The 18,267-nt window shown below is 37.6% G+C and overlaps 1 protein-coding gene across 2 annotated transcripts in view; it reads left to right on the top strand.

Annotated features, from left to right (window-relative positions):
- Positions 1 to 18,267, top strand: part of HDAC8 (histone deacetylase 8) — a 225,175-nt gene that overhangs the window by 51,308 nt on the left and 155,600 nt on the right. For both annotated transcript variants that reach the window (XM_004777267.3, XM_004777268.3), the window contains one exon: positions 14,790 to 14,902. In XM_004777267.3, coding sequence (XP_004777324.1) covers positions 14,790 to 14,902 — 113 coding nt within the window. The remainder of the gene's footprint in view (positions 1 to 14,789; positions 14,903 to 18,267) is intronic.

Raw genomic sequence — 18,267 nt, 5'->3', positions numbered from 1 at the left:
AGTCAGGAAGAACCAGAAGTCATCTATTCTAAACTTTCTCTCCATGTAGAGACCTTTCCGCAGTATCTATCCCAGGATTCCTTAAGATGCCTCAGTGGCAACTACAGGAAGTAAAGGGGTGGCTAAGTATATAGGGTTCTGGAACTGCCCCCCCCCACCAAAGTGTCGCACTTTAACCAGAGCGGTATTGATTTTGTTTATTTTCTATATTGGGATTTCACATAAAATTTCATTTGGAAAAATATATAAATAAACAACAGACTGCTGCTGAAGAGAACTTTAAAAAAAACTACACCTGTCTGGCTCAGTCAGTAGAGCATGTGACTCTTGATCTGAGCATCATGAATTCAAGCCCCACATTTGGCATCGAGCTGACTTTAAAAAAAAAAAAAAGAACTACAGATATAATCTATGCCTGAACATGCATATCTTGATATTCCTTCATGCCATTTTTACATCTCTGTCTTCAATATTTAAAGATGACACTACTGCCAGCAAACGCTATTTGTACGTGTATTTGTCACTACAAAGTAGACAAACATACCACCAAATGGTTCTTTCTACATGTAAAGCCATCCATTGGCTTGAAGCACTAGCCATGAGTTAAATAAGGTGTTTATTTCATAAATTGATCTTGAGGCTACGCATCAAGATGGTCTGTGCAGTCTCCCAGAAGTCTGTCGCTGTGTTACAGTACTGAGAACCAGTTCAAATACGACCTTACAGGGTATCTTCCACTTTCCTAGTTTGTTTCACATCAGTGAATTACCTTCTTTGTTTTGATATTAAATTTTACCCTAGTAATATCCACCCACTTTGCCAATTGATTCAGGTCATTTCCATTTTAAGTGTGTCTACCAAACAAAACTGCCACATCTAACTTTATATTTTGGATATATTTAATGCAAAACTCCCTATTTAATAACACATTAAAAAAAACTAATGACATGTCTGTAGATCTAGAACCAGCTTCTACATAAATCCCATAAATCCATGCTTTGTTTCTCTGTTTGTTTATTTGTTCTTGGGTGGGGGGAGCAATGAGTCACGGAGCCTTAAAGTTTCCTGATTTGGGTACTGATCAGTCCAATTTTAGTGATTTGGTCCAAAGTTTTTCTAGTTTATCACATTTGAATTTGTAAATGTATAATCTGAACATTATTTTTCATTTATCCAAGGTAAAAAATAAAAATCACTTTCTTCATTCTTTAGACATTTCATCATTCCTATAAAACCTTTAAAATAAAAAAAAATGTGTTCTTCAGAGCCTGCCATGTGCTAAGCACTGTGCTAGATATTGAAGGTATAAAGATGAGTAAGAGATAGAGTCCTTGCTCTCAAAGAGTTTATAGTTTAGTGGAGGAGACAGGTACAGGAAGTAATCATTTGCAAGCCAGTCTGATAAGTACTGTGGTAGAGGTTTGAATAAACTTTTGGAGTACAAAAGTGGTATCAACTTTCTTTGCCTGGGAAAGGAATGTGGAACTTTAGGGCTGTCTTCACAGCCAGATCTTCAAGGATAGGTAAAGGTTGGCAGAGGAGGTGGAAGTCATTCAGCATCCAAGACTACATATGCACAAAGCCCCAGAGACTTAGAGAATATCCTATGTTTGGGATAGGGAGAAAAGTTTAGTGTGGTTAAATTCTAAGTACTTGAGGGGAATGGTGAGATAAGAAGCTTGAGAAAGTAGGCAGGGCCAAGACCAGGAAGGGCATTGTGTATGTGCTATGCTAAAGAAAGGGTCTTTTTTTCTTACAGGCACGTGGACTCATTGAGGGGTTTTTAAGCAGGGTAATAGCATTGTCAGAATTGTGCTTTAGAAACTTAGAATAAGCAATGTAAAGCATGTGATAGGGAGGGAACACTGGGAGGAATATAGGACCCCTAGAAGCTCTGTAGTATGTGGCCAATTCCCTAAGTACCCTGGGAGTAGCCATTTCTTCCCTTACTTTACATGGAGCTAATACAAGTAAATGAGATCATATGTCCTTTGAGCCTCTTAGAAGAAAGCTCCCAGGTTAGGGCTAGGTGGTTGGAAGTTGAAAAAAATTTAGTCTATACCATATAATTTAATGCTTATTCATGCACACGTTATGGGTTTTTCAAAAAATATGTATTTGTCCTTTTTTACAGCTGAATTCTACTGAGTCACTGTCTTTTGAAGGGCAGGGTCCAGGACATCTTGCATTGTCCACAACCCTTAATACAGAGACAGAGCACAGAATGAGTCCTCAGCACCGTTCTGCAGATTGACTGCATACAGAGTCCCCTCTTAGGCAGACTGCCTGAGACTGAGGTATCAGAAGAAGGCCACAGTACTGCTGGGGACTAGGAATAATGTTTGATTTAAAGGCTCATTTCCTAGGGATGGCCAAAACGATTCTGAGTCTTGTCCAGCCAAGCCTCTGAGTGCCAGCCAGGCCCCTTTACTCCCTGCTTGGGCTTAACACCTTCTTGTAAATAATGAGACAAATTATGAAAGTTCCCTCCATATTAAAGAGAAATAATTATCAATTTGCTAGGAAGTCACAATCTACAGCTGAAAAATATTGAGTAGAATATATGTATATTATAATTGTGAACAAAATTTCAGAACGTAGTCATCTGTTTGCAGAAAAGGTGTGAAAAATAATGCTACGCCTTTTATAGTTTGTCTTTTTGATATTGTAATTAACACAGATATAACATGAGGAAAAACCATAGGTGTTTTCAGTCCAGGTTTTGAACAGTTTCAGTAATACATGGTAAAATTTGTCATTAATCCTATAGTCAAAAGGACGTTTGAGGAGCTCCCATATGTTTTTCTTGTATGTCAAAAAATTACCCACGGGGCACCTGGGTGGCTCAGTTGTTAAGTGTCTTGTCTTCAGCTCAGGTCATGATCCCAGGATCCTGGGATCCAGCCCCACATCAGGCTCCCTGCTCGGTGGGAAGCCAGCTTCTCTCTCTCCTACTCTCCCTGCTGGTGTTCCCAGTTCTCACTATCTGTCAAATAAATAAAATCTTTCTTTTTTTTTAATTACCCTAGATTTGCATCAGCAGAAGCCAGAAAGTCTGAAAAGCATTCCCTGCATTTTTAAAGCAAGCACTCTTTTCTCTCTCCTGATTCGGCAGAGGTTGTGATCAGTTCACTGAGCAGAATGGCATTTCCTCCTATCCACACCTAATATAAACTCCAGCCAATTTAATGGGGTGTATTACGTAGGTTGGGGATGCAAGCACATAAAGTCTTTGGCTCCTGAAACACTCATCTTATGTGCCAAGACCAGGTGCCGAAATACAAATGCATATATATTAAGCCTGAGACAGCTGCTTTGCCAGTGCTTTTGTGTTTTTTCTATTTAACTAGAAAGGTTGAGCAGACACGGTTTCCATCAGTTTTACATAAAATGTTATTTTTCTTGTGGAGGAAGAGAGTACATTTAATTCCTCAACTCTAAACCATTGAGGCTTTTAAGTCCATTAATTTAGAGCTTAAAGTAAAAAGTTATATTTTTGATTAATCAGAATGCTCAGGAATGGAATGTTCTGGTTAATCAACTCTCTGGTTTAGGGAACAGTTGCACCAGCCTTTTTATTTGTTTTATACATATTTCTTAAGCTTTTTTTTATTATTATGTTATGTTAGTCACCATACAGTACATCATTAGGTTTTGATGTAGTGTTCCAAGATTCATTGTTTATGTACAACACCTAGTGCTCCATGCAATACATGCCCTCCTTAATACCCACCACCAGGCTCACCCTCCTTTCTAGTCCCAAAACCACCACCTCAGCTCCAGGTCCCATCCCCTCTCTGCAACTCATTTATCCACTTGTCATGCTTTTCTACTGCAATCCAGCTGACTCATCTACCAGATTTTTTCCCTCAAAACATAAATTTGACTTTTTTTCTTTAGCTCAGAAATTTTTAATGATTTTCCAGTGTTTGTCCAATCAAACAGAAAGTCTAGCCTCCAAAAGTTTTCCAGTTTGCCACCAAATCTACCACAGCAAACTTAACTTCCACTTTTCCCTAACTGTACTCTAAAATCCAGATTAGTCTGTGTTCTCTTCACATGTCTTGATCTTCCCTGCCTCCAAACAGTTGTTTCTGTTGTTTATCCTGCTTCATTTGCCTTCTCTCCTATCTCCACCTGTTGAAATACTATCTGTGCTCCATGGTCCATCTTAAATAATAATAATAGTTAACCTTTATTGAGTTTGTATTAGTATTGCCCTATGGGGCACCACAGGACCTCTTTATATGGCCAGTACGGTTTTTTTTTTTTAATTTAATTTTTTTCAGTGTCCCAAGATTCATTGTTTATACACCACACCCAGTGCTCCATGCAATATGTGCCCTCCTTAATACCCATCACCAGGCTCACCCAACCCCCGACCCCTTCCCCTCCAAAACCCTCAGTTTGTTTCTCAGAGTCCACAGTCTCTCATGGTTCATCTCCCCCTCTGATCCCCCCGCCATTTTTCCTTCCTTCTCCTAATGTCCTGCATGCTATTCTTTATGTTCCAACCTTTAAAAAATGTGTCTATAGATTTCTGCCTTAGTAAGCACAGAAGAATGGACCTGATTGAATCTTGCTACTAGCACTCAGAGTTACACAGTTTTTCTGCACCCTTGATACTAATTGGATAAGATCACCAAAAGTTCCAGATATTGACTAAATCTGGACTGAACCTGGGGTATATGCTGAGAAATTACTTTGGGAAATTGTTTGGTTTCCTCTCATTTACTTCCTTCCCTGAAAGCAGAGTGATATAAAAGAAAAATTCACTAGCCAAGTGAAGACTTTGACTTGCTAATCTATACTTTACTGAGTAAAACCATAGTTTAGAACATGAAAATTCTATGTCATCAGAGAAAACTGTGCTAAAAAGTTTAGATCCAAAAAATGGAACTTTGCATGTCCAAAGTAAACAAGTGGATTGAGTTCATCTTGACCTGTCTCTTCAATTTATTCCCCAACGGAATTAATCTTACATCAATTATCAGGGGCTTACTCACCACTTTGACTCTTCTGTAGTGCAAATGTTGTGTTTTGTTTATAAACTAGCTACGGTTCTTAGTGGTAAATAGTACTGCTTTACACTTTTCCCATTCGTTTACCTTGGAATATGTAATTATCCAAAGGGAAATGTGGTCTGTGAATTCTGAAAGTGGCCTTCCAGCACTTTTCACCATAATGAATTCATAGTCCCTTTTCTTGATTCATTTTCAGGCAAATATTACCTTATTTCTATTCTCCCAAGCCTTCATTTGTCTTTAATAGAGACTGCTTATCATGCCAAATGATGTGGAAAGAGTGAGAACTGTGTAGAATTAGCTACTGTCACATTTATTTTATTTCCTGGATAACATTTTCAGTTTTGTCACACAGTTAATGGATTTGTTTCTATTAACAAGTAGAGCCTTCTTGACCTAATCCTTTTTCACACATATTCCTGTATAACTTCTAAATCCAAAGGAGCTAAGACAGTAGCTAAATTGGGTTTATATAGGAGAGGACCACCACAAAGTCAACTGGTACAAATTTAGTCGTTTACTTGCCTTTGCGGGGGATTTTTAAAAAATTGTCCCAAATCCACATAACCTGAAAGTTGGAATGATTAAAGTTTGGTGGGATATTGTAGGAGAAATCTGGAAAGAAAATTTGCTACTAGAAGGATCTGTGGTGGTTCCTTTTTTGACCAAAAAGCTTTTAAATTCAAGTCAGACAATGGCAAAGGGGAGAGAGGCTAGCAGAAAAAGTAGAAAAGTGGTACATGAAAGACAGGCGAAGAGGTGGGAGGAAACTGACTTGATAGACTAATTTCAGCAACATTGTAAATGAAATGAAGACAGAAATAGGCATGAAGGAGAGGTAAAAGAAATTATGAAGGAGAGGAAAAGCAACAAATGTTGATAGAAGAATATCATAGCTGTTTACCAAAGTGATTAAGCTTATATGCAGAAGAGCCAGACTGCCTAAATTCAAATTCAAGACCAACTGCTTCCTATCTACGTGACTTTGAACAAGATACTTAATCTCCCTGTTTCAGTTTCCTCATTTTTAAAATGGAAATAATAATAGTATCAACCTCACAGGGCCACTGTGAGAATTGATTGTGTTAACACATTGGAAGCACCTAGGACAGTTCCTGGCACAGGATCATCACTTGATAAATGTTGCCTCTTATTTTTATTATATGCCAACAACAGCGAAAAGCCAAACCATACTACCAGCTGGTTCCAAAATAGCTATAATGAAAGTCAAGAATTATAAGACTTATGCTAACACTAAAAGAGAAAATAGGAAGGGCCAAATAAGTAAACCCTGGAAATCTATGATGCTGAATTTTGATACCAGGACTGAAAAAAAAAAAAAGTTGCAAAATCTTTGCCAGTAACAGTGCAGCTGTTGAACAGTACAGGTATCTGGCTCTGCCTGGGTGAGGTAGCCATATGATGTCTTTGAAAAAATGTCTTAATACCATTCATGATCCAAGCATCCTTGATCTCTGGCCTAATGGACATAAAAACAGCAAATACATGCAAGTAAATGCAGTTGACTGGGCCATGTGCTTTTTCTTAAAAATTGACTTCGCAGTTTACAGTTCACCAGGGCATTTAAGAAGCTAGATATTTCTGGTAAAGGAAAAAAATATTGCCTGGGGTGCCTGGCTGTCACAGTTGGTAGAATACATGACTCTTGATCTCGCGTCATAAGTTCGAGCCCCATGTTGGGTGTAGAGCTTACTTTTTAAAAAATTTCCTAACCACAATGCTGCAGACACATTTCTCAAGAGTTTTCAGAAGTGTGTTTGCTGAACCTGGTCTATCCTCTGAATACATTTGTGTGTTGCTGATGTGAAAGAGAAATGCCCTGCACAATGAGGAAATGATTTTATTTAGCTATTGCAATAAGGAGAACATTTATTAATGAGAAATATCTCAAAGAAAAGTAAGGGAGCCTGGGGTTTTACAGAGACAGGTAAACAAGGGAGTCCCTTGCAAGTCTTATGGGAGTCATTGGGAAATTTTAGAATAGTCCTATTTTAGAATAATATGCTGGTATGGGATGGTATCTTGCAATTCACCTTTTCCTGGAAAACAAAAGGGGCCAAGGTTCTTAAATATCACTGCTTTCTGGGAAGCACAGGGCTCAGATAAACTTCAACAATGTCACTGTTCAAGGCAAGTATTATCGCCAGGCAACTCAGAGGCAATGGTAACCCTCCTGAGGATGGTGAAGCAGGGTCTAAGAAATGGTCTCTTGACCTCTTAGTGCTGCTCCTTTAAAACCAGTTGAATCATCTGTTAAGAGGTACTTGCAAAAGTCAGTTGTTGTAGGGTTTGGAGTTCAGACATCTTAAAAGAGGGAAAACTAAAATGGAAAAAAATATATAAAAGCTTCTATTACACAAAAGAGGCAGCCAAGAATTAAAATCCGAAGATAACAAGTCAAGTGAATTCTAAGACACCAATGGAGGAAAATCCATTTTGCAGCACCATTCATGGAGCAAAGATGTCAGTGTTCTTGGTGACACTGTCCGGAGTCTAGGTTACCTCTCATAGAAGGACATGCGTGACCTGAGCATTTCCTCAGACAGCCTTCATGTTCTAGGTGGAAGCTTGTTCAAGGAGAATTCCAGTCATACGTGGTCTGATGTGGTGACCAGTTCTTCCAGATTTATATCAACTCATTGAGCTTTAGCTTGCAGGACTGCTTCAGATCCCAGAGAAGAGACGAAGCTATAAGGCAACACAAGGACTTGGGCCATCAAGTTTTAGTTCTTGGTGACTCAAGTCAGGTAGGAGGAAGAAAAATTGGAAAAGTTCATTTGGAGGATATTAGCCAGATATTGAAGAACAGTGGAAGAATAAAAAATTTGGTTAAGGATAAACAATTCGGGCAGGGTGACAAGGCCCAGTCCAGTTTCCAAGTAGATACCAAAACTGATTCTTCCACATAGGAAAGGAAGTCAATTATATCTCTACCAGAGAGGACAAAGTTTGCATACTCATCAGGAACCTGCAGTTTATGAAGAGATGATAGCTCAGAGATAATAGTTTCTGATAACCTGGAATGGTGTGCTGTAGGTGAGTTTTCCTTTAAAACACAAAATTTCTCTAAACAGTCACATCCCTTTTGATCAGAGATAATCTCAAAGAGAGATTATTCTTGAACTCAAAATAAGGCTGGTCCCACAAGCAACAAAATAAAAAAATAGATAAATTGAAGTTCATCATAAGGGTCTGGTATCCAGAATATATAAAGAACTCATTCAGCTCAACAACAAAAAGATAGCCCAATTTAAAAATGAGCAAAGTACTTGAATAGACATTTCTCCAGAGAAGATATACAAATGGTAACAAGCATACAAAGTGATGTTTGACATCAGTAGTCACCAGGGAAATGCAAATCAAATTAACAATGAGACACCACTTCACACCCACTGGGATGGCTAGAATTGAAAAAACAAAACAGAAAATAACAAGTGTTGATGAGAATGTTGAGGAATTGGAACCCTCGTATGCTGCCGGTGGGAATGTAAAATGGTGCAGCTGCCATAGAAAATAGCTTGGCTGTCCTCAAAAGTTAAACATAGAATTACCATATGTCCTAGCAATTTCACTCCTCAGTATATATTCAAAAAAATTGAAAACAAGTACTTAAACACTTGCACGCACATGTTCACAGCATCACTATTCACAAGAGCCAAGAAGTAGAAACAATCCAAAAGTCCATCAGCAGATGAATGTATAAACAAAATGTGGTTTATACATACAATGGAATATTACTCAGCCATAAAAAGGAATGAAGCACTGGCACATGCTATAACATGGACAAACCCCCAAAACACGCTAAGAGAAAGAAGCCAGACACAAAAGATCATATAAGGTATGATGTCGCTTACAGGAAATGTCCAGAATAGGTAAATCTGTAGGGACAGAATACAGATTGCTGGTTGTCAGGGGCTAGTGGGAGGGAGAAATAGGGAATGACTGCTTAATTAGTGCAAGGTTTTCTTTTGAGGTGTGAAAATGTTTTGGAACTAAATAAAGGTGGAAGTTGCACAATATTATGAATGTACTAAATGCCACTGAGTTATACACTTTAAAATGGTGATTTTAATATTATGTACATTTAACCTCAATAACAAATACTTAAAAACAAAAATCAGCCTCATCAGATTTAGCCTGATTATTTACCAAGGTGCAGCAAGAATGGCAATTTACCATTTAGACCTTCTTGAGCTTGTTTTGCTGGAAGTTTTCATAAGAAATCTCACTTGGAAATTTTTAAAGCCTGTTAAAGCTAGGAACCCAAGCTACGGAGGTTTTATCTGTGGTGTTTATAAATTTGGGCCAGTTCCATTCTTCTTGGGGTCTCCAACACGTCCTAAGCTTCCAGGGCTTGCCAGGAAGTAACCTTCCTTACTCGCTTCTAAGACTGGGAACTCTTTAAGCCAGGTACCAGGTACCAGGGATTTGTATGCATTGCTCAATAAAGCCAAATTTAGTTCCTTAAAAGTGTCTGATCATCTCTGATTCAGTGAGCATCATTGGCAAGTAGGACATTCCAGGCACGGCCTTGGTTATATAACCAATGTTGCCAATCATGTGCTGATAACAGGTAGGACAGATCATTCTTATTGAGCCTATGCAGATAATTATATTGCTCTGGAAATAAGAATGCTTGACAAGAGTTTCTGAATCCTGGAGGGCTCAGGCAGGGGCAGTGAGGTATCATTTATGAGTGTGTTATTTCTGTTTGCAAAAGCATGGTTTGCTAAAATTATTATGAGTTATAGATAGCACAAGAAAAAAAAAGAAATGAGTCCCTTATGCATCCAGAAAATAGAACATTAAAACATCACCAATATTCTTTGTGTTAATTGAAACATAGTTAACCTGTGATGTTACATTACTTTCAGGTGTCCAACTTAGTGATTCCACAACTCCATAGGTTACGCTTTGCTTGCCACAAGCCTAGCTACCATCTGTCACCGAACAACATCATCGACTGCATCGCCTATGCTGTGCCTTTTATTCCCATGACTTATTCATTCTACAACTGGAAACCTGTACCTCCCACTCCACACATTTTGCCCATCCCCACACCCCTCCCCTCTGGCAACCATCAGTTTGTTCTCTGTATTTATGGGTCTGTCTGCTTTAAAACATCAGCAGTATTCTAAACAAAATCCATAATCATCCCTCATCAGTTTCATTCAGGTCTGTGTAATTAGTTTTTGTTCCACTCGACCTTGCATCAGCGGTCTCACTAACCCGTCTCCTTGTCAACTAGAGTTCTTGAAATCCTGACTCAGTTCGTTGATATGGTCTCAAAGTTGTTTCAACTATACCAGTTGAAACAAAGTTGTTTCAACTATATACTTTTTTAAAGCCTGTACTCAATACTTGGCAAAATCATTTTCCATGGGGCTCTGAGATAACCTTTCTTTGTTGAGAATGAAGCACTCTAGCTTGTACCTGATTGCAAGTGCTCTCAGGGACATCAGATGAAAATACACAAAACCATCTGTAAGTAGCAAAAGATGTACAAAAGCTTTGGTTAACTTGCTACTGATCCTTTTTAAAAATGAAAGATCTGATGAGACTTCATTACAAGAACAATAATGCAACTGACAAGGACATGTAGTTGTTTCTGTGTCATGCAAAACAACATAAAAGTCAATCCCAAAAAGGTTTTAGACAGAATGTCCATAAACATAATGATTAACCCTGTTTTCAAAGAAGACAGGGTATTATATCTAACTTATAAAAATGGGTGAACATAATCCCTATAGAGACAAAAAACCCTTAAATGTAACTTATAATAATCCTGATGCAATATATCATGAATATACTGAGCATACAGTTAGAATATCCCCCAAAATATATCAAAAATATCAAGTTAGATTCAGTTAAGCAGAATAGGTCTTAAACATCTATATATTAAATAAAATTCCATAGGTAAGTGCTGGGAACCCCCCAATTGAAACTAATGGCCTAGCAGATGTGAGATTCACAATAAAGAAGAAACGTTGAAACCAAGTTAACATTCAAAAAATTTTAAAATTACAACTGAAAACACTATACTGTAGTCATCTAAAATCTGACAAAGCAGCATAAAGACTCTGACAAATAGAAACAAATCATTGCTAGTGAGGACATTGATGGTTCTTTAGGAACTTCCTATACAACATACAATTTCTGAAATATTTATATTAATAACAATTTGCCTAATATCAGTCTACCCCAGGGAAAGCTGAGCATCTCTTCTGATTTGGCAACTCTTCCCGTGCATCTCATCAATAGGAACATATCAAATAAAGACAATTATTTCTAGCACGGCTCTGTTTATAAGGTGAAAGAACAAATCCTTTGTGATTTTCCAGGGCCTTCTGGGATTCGATCAAGATAAGATGATGGATTACTGAAAAATGGTATTTGGTTCTCTACTTAACCAAAACCATGATAAAAGATTTTTAACATAAACGTAGGAGGCAATATGACCATGAAGAACCACATCTTGGGGCGCCTGGGTGGTTCAGTCAGTTAAGCAACCGTCTCTTGGTTTTGGCTCAGGTCATGTTCTCAGAGTCCTGTGATGGAGCCCACAGTGGGCTCCATTGTTAAGCGCAGTCCCTTTTCCTCTGCTCCCTGCCCCCACTGGCCTGCTCTCAGATTCTCATTCTCCAGCTCTCTCAAACAAACAAACAAACAAATAAATAAATATTTTTTAAAAAAAGAACCTCATCTCTTTCCTAAGTAAGAAGACTGCTTTCTTAAGTAATCAAGGCCATAAGAAAGGGAGCATAACCCATGTAAGTTTATTCTAGTAAGACACAAAATCTTTTTTATTGAAGAAGATTACTTAAAGAGTGAAGCAAAACGTTTGCAGCCTGTTATTGAAGATTACTTAGTGAAGCAAAACCTTTGCAACCTGTTATTAAGAGAAGACCAATAATGTAAAAAAATTATGTTTTAGCAAAGAGAAAACCAAATTCTAGTTTTGCAGCAGTATATAATATTTGATAGTGAAATTCTTTTTGGAAATCTAATAGATAAGCTCATCAAACCTTATCCAACTTTTATCTCAACAAATAAAATTCCCTTTCTGTCAGTCTTCTACCATTTTCTGTATGCATACATATCCTCTATAGTACAACTTATATAAGTGACCAAAAAGAACATGTTCATTAACAGTCCCAAATACATAGTTTCTCTGTAGCATGTAAAAATAAAGAAGCAAAAGCATATAAACCCAAAATTATGCTTAGTAATTAATGCATTCTCTTAGTTAGAAATGATCTAGGTATCTAATGAATTTCCATTAATTAACTCATTTAATATCAGTCCAGAGTTTTCAGTTACTTAAAGATCTTGTAAATTATCTTCAAGCTGACGTACTACAAAACATAATTGCTGTTGCAATAAAGTTCCTTAGAATAATGACTCAATTAGGCTGAACAAATTTACATTTATCATAGTCTCAAATACTAAGTAGAAGTAATGTTAGCTCATTTAATTAGTAAACCTGTATAAATTTAGGAGGAATATACTCAAATAGAATAAAAATCTACATGTATATTATACTTAACCCTGATAAATTAGAAAAGACATAACTGATTTTAGTAAACCAAATTTATTAAATCAATCTTGTCTGCCAAAGATTTACCTAAATTATGCCAACTTGAATTCTTAAAACATTTGAGTTTGTTTCTATAGGAATATTCTTTTGGCACATTAAAAGTATTCAAAGTTTAATTTCCTTATTTTCTGGGAACTTTTGGAATATTTTATTTATCTAAGCACTTAATTCTATAATCCAGTGAGAATAGAGCTCTTTTAAGAATGTATTAGGAAAATAGTACATGCAAAGGCCTTTCTAAATTATAGACATCATCATTATTAATATTATCTAAGCTATTGTCATAGAGAGGATGATCAGTAACAAATAACATCTCAGAGGAAAGGTAGGGAGCCAGGAAGTTTTTAGAGACACTGGTATTCTTCTTTAGATACTGTATTATTTCTGCTTGCCTTGTTTGTTTTTTGGCTTTGTTTTCCTGTGCTTATGACTTGTCTCCCTGACTTAACTGTGGGCTCTCGGGAAAGGTATGTGCTGTATTAATTTGCATTTCTCCTCTTCCCCCTTCCCTCCTCTTTATTTATTTATTTTTTATTAAAGTATAATTGACATACAGTGTTCTGTTGGTTTCAGGTATATATAATAGTGTTTTAACATTTCTATATACTACAAAACGATCCCCACAATAAGTTACAATCTGTCACCATACGAAGTTATTACAATATTATTGACTGCATTCCCTATGCTGTACACTCCTCTTTTTGCCTAACAATGTCCCATCTTACCTATCCAAAAGTTATTGATGTTTCTCTTTTTTGATATGCTAAGACAGTAGACTTATAAAATGTAAGCTTTTCATGATTGGAAAACAGCATCCAGGAACTTTCAAAGTCACATATTTAACTCTTATTTACAGAGAATTTATGGGTGGCCGAATCTTTTTCTCATACTGGTTTCTTCCTGGTTGCATATCTAAGGCCAAGCTATTTTTTGCTAGGTGATCACTGAGTTCACTTTTCATGAGAAAAATCAATGTTTAGTGGTATTTTCTACCAACTTCCTGCTTGCCAATGTACATGTCTCATTGATTCAGCCTGTGAACCAGGGTATTGTTCAGAATAGAAAATGTTATTATGGAAGAGATTTCATGAAGAAGTTTATGCATTCTGTAGGTACTATGAAGGTCTTACAATCTCATAGTACTGAAAATGCTATTTTAAATGATGCTTATGCTTAGAATTCTATTTCAAGTCAAATATCAGGAAGAACTTGGGGGGAAGATGGGCTGAGTATTTAAAATGTCTGTGGAAGCTGAAGAGATTGAAGCATTTAGGATGAGACCTTAAAAATAAACTGTAATACAGTTTTGATGATAAAGAATGCTCTTTTACATTTACTCAATAAGACTTAATGGCAACTTAATAAAAAAGAGTAGGCTAATAAGAGTAGGTCACGCTTTAATAAAAGAGTAGGTTAATGTTGACAAGAGGTTAAAGTGACATGGTATCACCAATAGCGGAAAAGTTAAAGGACACCAGTGAAATCTGCTGAAGACAATTTTAGTGAAGGAAACAGTAGCTTTAAAGGAGGCTGCTTTAGTTTTCTTGTAATAATCACATTTACCGAAAGGCAACCACATGCCACCCAGGAGGTTATGCTTTTGTACATTCTACATTCAGCTTTTATGAGCAACAAGTGCAAAAACTTACTCAAACAAGAAAGAAACAACTTCTAGGTTATATCATAGATTCAGTACAGAGACTCCAATCTCCATCATCTTATACATCTGGCTGAGCAAGATGATCTTCAAAGCCCTTTCTAGATTCTAGCTTTCTTAAAGTCCTATAGGTGATAATCAGCATTCATCATGATGACCCCAGGGTACCACAGGTTTTTAAAATCATTCCCGAATGATTAGAGAAAAGTGCTATTTTGTCCAATATAGTTATAATATTCTAATTCTTTGAAAATCTGAGATCCTAAATTGGAAAATGTTACCAATCAACTTGAATGTGTAATTTACCCAAACACTCCATCTTCTGATCATTCTGAGCCATTTTACTCTGTAATCTGTGTAGGTAGATTTTTGTTTTTCTTAAAAGAAGGGGGAATTGTAAGGGAATAGATCTCAAGGGTTAGATCCTTGGCTGTAAAGACTCCCTTGGATTGCTTTTGGCTCTTGGCTATAGCAACTTGTTTTCTTACAGAGATGAAGCATCTGGTTTTTGTTATCTCAATGATGCTGTCCTGGGAATATTACGATTGCGACGGAAATTTGACCGTATTCTCTATGTGGATTTGGATCTGCACCATGGAGATGGTAAGCCCTTCACTTTCAAAGGTGCTTTGCTGCTAGGACAGAAGGTTTTTATCAGTAAAGCTGCTTCTAGGCGACTGGTAAAAGGAGAAATGCCTGTTGCAATTGAAATTTTTCTAATTGAGAATCCTAATGTAGGTAGAAGAAAGATTCTTCTAACTAATGTAATTCCTCCTATGCTGACCAAGATGCTTTAGAATACCAGGTTCCTATGATTTCCCCTCCCTTCTCTTCCACCAGCAAAGTTCTCCAGTAGAGAACGTTAAGAAGTGGGAATCTTGTCCACTGTATACTCAGTGCTCAGTAACCTGCCTCAGGCCCTTTGCATAGATTCTAAGTGAAATTGGCTGCTACAGCTGACAGTCTCGTTCCTTCTTAAGATTGAACGAGTGTATGATAGACTAACACTCTGAATTTTTCACCAGCAGGAATATCAACTCATGCAGTGAACAGAATCTGTGCCACTTTCTTTGTAATGTCAAAATATTTAGTGCTGCCCAAACTCAGGGCATCTCCTGTAACTTTTAACAGTAGCAGAATCTTGACTTGCCTCAGACCATTAATGGCCCCTTAGAAGATTCCACCAGAAGGGTGTAACCCAAGCCCTCCTATGTACTTTCCATCTAGAATGTAGAGCTTCAGGGACAGTTACCCACTTGCTGTTTCTTTAATAAATCCTGTGTGTGACCCATGTTTCCATTGACCTAGGAACACTTATCTGGTAAAATTAATTAAGGATATTCCCTCCTCTCCCCCACACCAGTGATTGCTGCTTCCCTGTTTCCAGGGATTTTTGGAGACAAACTAACATAATCAAGGCATAAGTGAGGAAAAGAATAGTATATGACAGAGGATAGGATCAGCTCTCCTGCCAAAACAGAAAAAGAAGGAAGAAATTGTGGGGGAGACCTCCCCAAGGAGTTCATCTAGATGGATGCTACCATGGAATGGTGACAGAAAATTAAAGGTAACAGAGAAAAGAGTTAAAACAACCAACATACTACTCTGAGAACCATGCCCATTGAATATCTGAATACTCAGCCAACACCAAACACAGCCTTGCTCAAAAACCTTCAGAGGCTCCTTATTGCCTATAATAAGGGTAACATTTGGCCCATGGCTTGTTTTTGTATGGCCTGCAATTTAAGAACTTTATCTTATTTTATTTTATTTTAAATTTTTTACATTCTTACAAGGTCAAAAAGGAAAAAAAAGCAATCAAGGCCATGAAGCCTTGGCAAAGCCTAAAATATTTGCCATGTAGCCCCTTGGTTGGCCAACCCTTGGCCTGTAGCACTGGTTCTCAAACTCACATATGTAGCATGGTGACACCGGGAAGCTCGTTTTAAAATGCAGATTCCTGGACCACGTCCACCAAATACTCAGATTCAGTAGGTCTGGTTACGAAACGCAAGAAGCTACATTTTAGCCACAGTCCAGCTGGTCCACAGGCCACACTTTAAAAAACAATGCTCCTTGAGGTAAAGTCCACACTTTTTGCCCTGTCTTTTGAGGCCTGCCTGAAAGAGACCTTGCCTCTTCTCTCCAGTCTTCTCACTCACTACCTGCTGTCCAGGCTGCTCCACTCAGTGATCCCCAGACAGGTCTCAGTGCTCCTGCCCCCATCCCTGACTTTGCATTATTCTTTCCTAACTTAGTTTTGCTTTTTTCTCCAAGTTCTCTCCAGGAGCTCAAGTTCCAACAGTAGCACAATTGCCCTAACCACTCCAGCCCGAGAAAGTTCTCTCCCCTCCTCAAGTCCTGTATTGTTTATATCGCTGATTTGCTATTTAATTATATATTGTCTTGTATTGTTAGTTAAATCTTTAATGTGTCTATGTCTTCTCCTCCCATAGAAACTTTCAGTTCCTCCAGAGCAGAGATCAAGTTGTTTACTTCTTTCTGTCCTGCACAATGGCTTGAACAAACAGAACTATGCATATAGCAGTGGTTCAGTAAAATATTTGTTGAATGAATGAATGAGTATGAAATTCAAACTATTAGTATCAGAGCTCAAGAATAGAATCAACTCTGTTGAACCACGTAAGAATGAAATGACTGTCACCTGAAACCGTTCTTTCCATTTGCAATGTTATTTCTACACCATTTAGAGTTTCCTGTTTTAGCCAACTTTTATGGTGTGTTTCATTTCAGTTTATTTCCCCTCTTCAGCACCTCCCTTCCAGTGACCTCTGCCCTGCCTCCAAACTCTTACACATTTGGTTTATTTTAAATCTCCCATGATTCCATAACCAGCATCCTGTGGTGGCTTCACCAGCACTCTTAGCCTGTCCTCACTCTCTTTCACCTTCTTTTGTTTACCTAACCACTGTTCTCTTTCACACCAAGCCCCATAACCCTCCACCTATCTGTCTATGACCCTTTTTAAAGTATGATTTGCTAACAATACCTAATGGCATTTCCCATGAGAGGAGATACAAAGAACTACTAAACATACGAAAAGGTCCTCAACACACTAACACTCAGAGAAATGCAAACTAAACAAGATCCTATTTTCTGCCTAAGTTTAATAATAATAACACCCATTGCTAGTCAGGGTGTGAGAAAATGGGAACCCTCCTCATACACCACCGATAGAAGGATAAATTGGTACCACCTTTCTGGATCAAGAAATAATCAGGATTTTTATGAATTGTCCTTGTTTATACTTCAGTTTCTAAGTTAAAATGCAATTTTAATATGTTTTGTTTTGTTTTATTTTGTTTACTTAATGCCTTGTGCCTGGAGCCTTTAACTGGTTTTAACTGCCTCCCTAGGGCAAAACATAAGGCTTGGGAAATTCAAACATACCTGTGATACACAAATACAGTTACTATTTTTCTAAGGTCTCTTTTGGCCTCTAATGAAGACTGAACGCATTAAGTAAACACAGTGACAGTTTCTTTATTTGAAGTATAAAAGAGGATAGTACATGAATTTGCTAATAGTCCTTCCATTTTACAAATGGACTCTCCGAATATAGTATGACCATATGTGATTCTGGGAAGAAAGGTATGGAGGTGGGCAGTGCATTTATCTGAAATAAAGTAGTGGCTCTTAACAGTTACTTCCTTCTCCCAGGCCTCTATTCATTTTCTGCCTCTGTTTAAATGGAAAGGAGACTCCTTTCTAGAAAAGCACCCTCCCCAGCCTTCCTCCTTCAAGCTTTACAATTATAAAGGTGCTATTAAGGGAGGAGCCAGGACTGTTAGCCTTCCATGTTTTGGCAAGAAAGAGGTACTCCAAGCTGCTTAGACTTTGGGTGAACTGCATTTATAGCCAAATCTGTATCACAGAGAAGCACTTTATCATTAGGTTTTCACTACATGATGCCTACTGTTTGTATTGGTCAGATTTTTCAAAGGATT

The sequence above is a fragment of the Mustela putorius genome, unplaced genomic scaffold (assembly GCF_011764305.1).
Source record: "Mustela putorius furo isolate JIRA1106 unplaced genomic scaffold, ASM1176430v1.1 tig00537297_pilon_pilon_pilon, whole genome shotgun sequence".
Lineage (NCBI taxonomy): Eukaryota > Metazoa > Chordata > Mammalia > Carnivora > Mustelidae > Mustela > Mustela putorius.
Note: the sequence above shows the minus strand (reverse complement) of the source record. Positions and strands in the feature narration are given on the sequence as shown.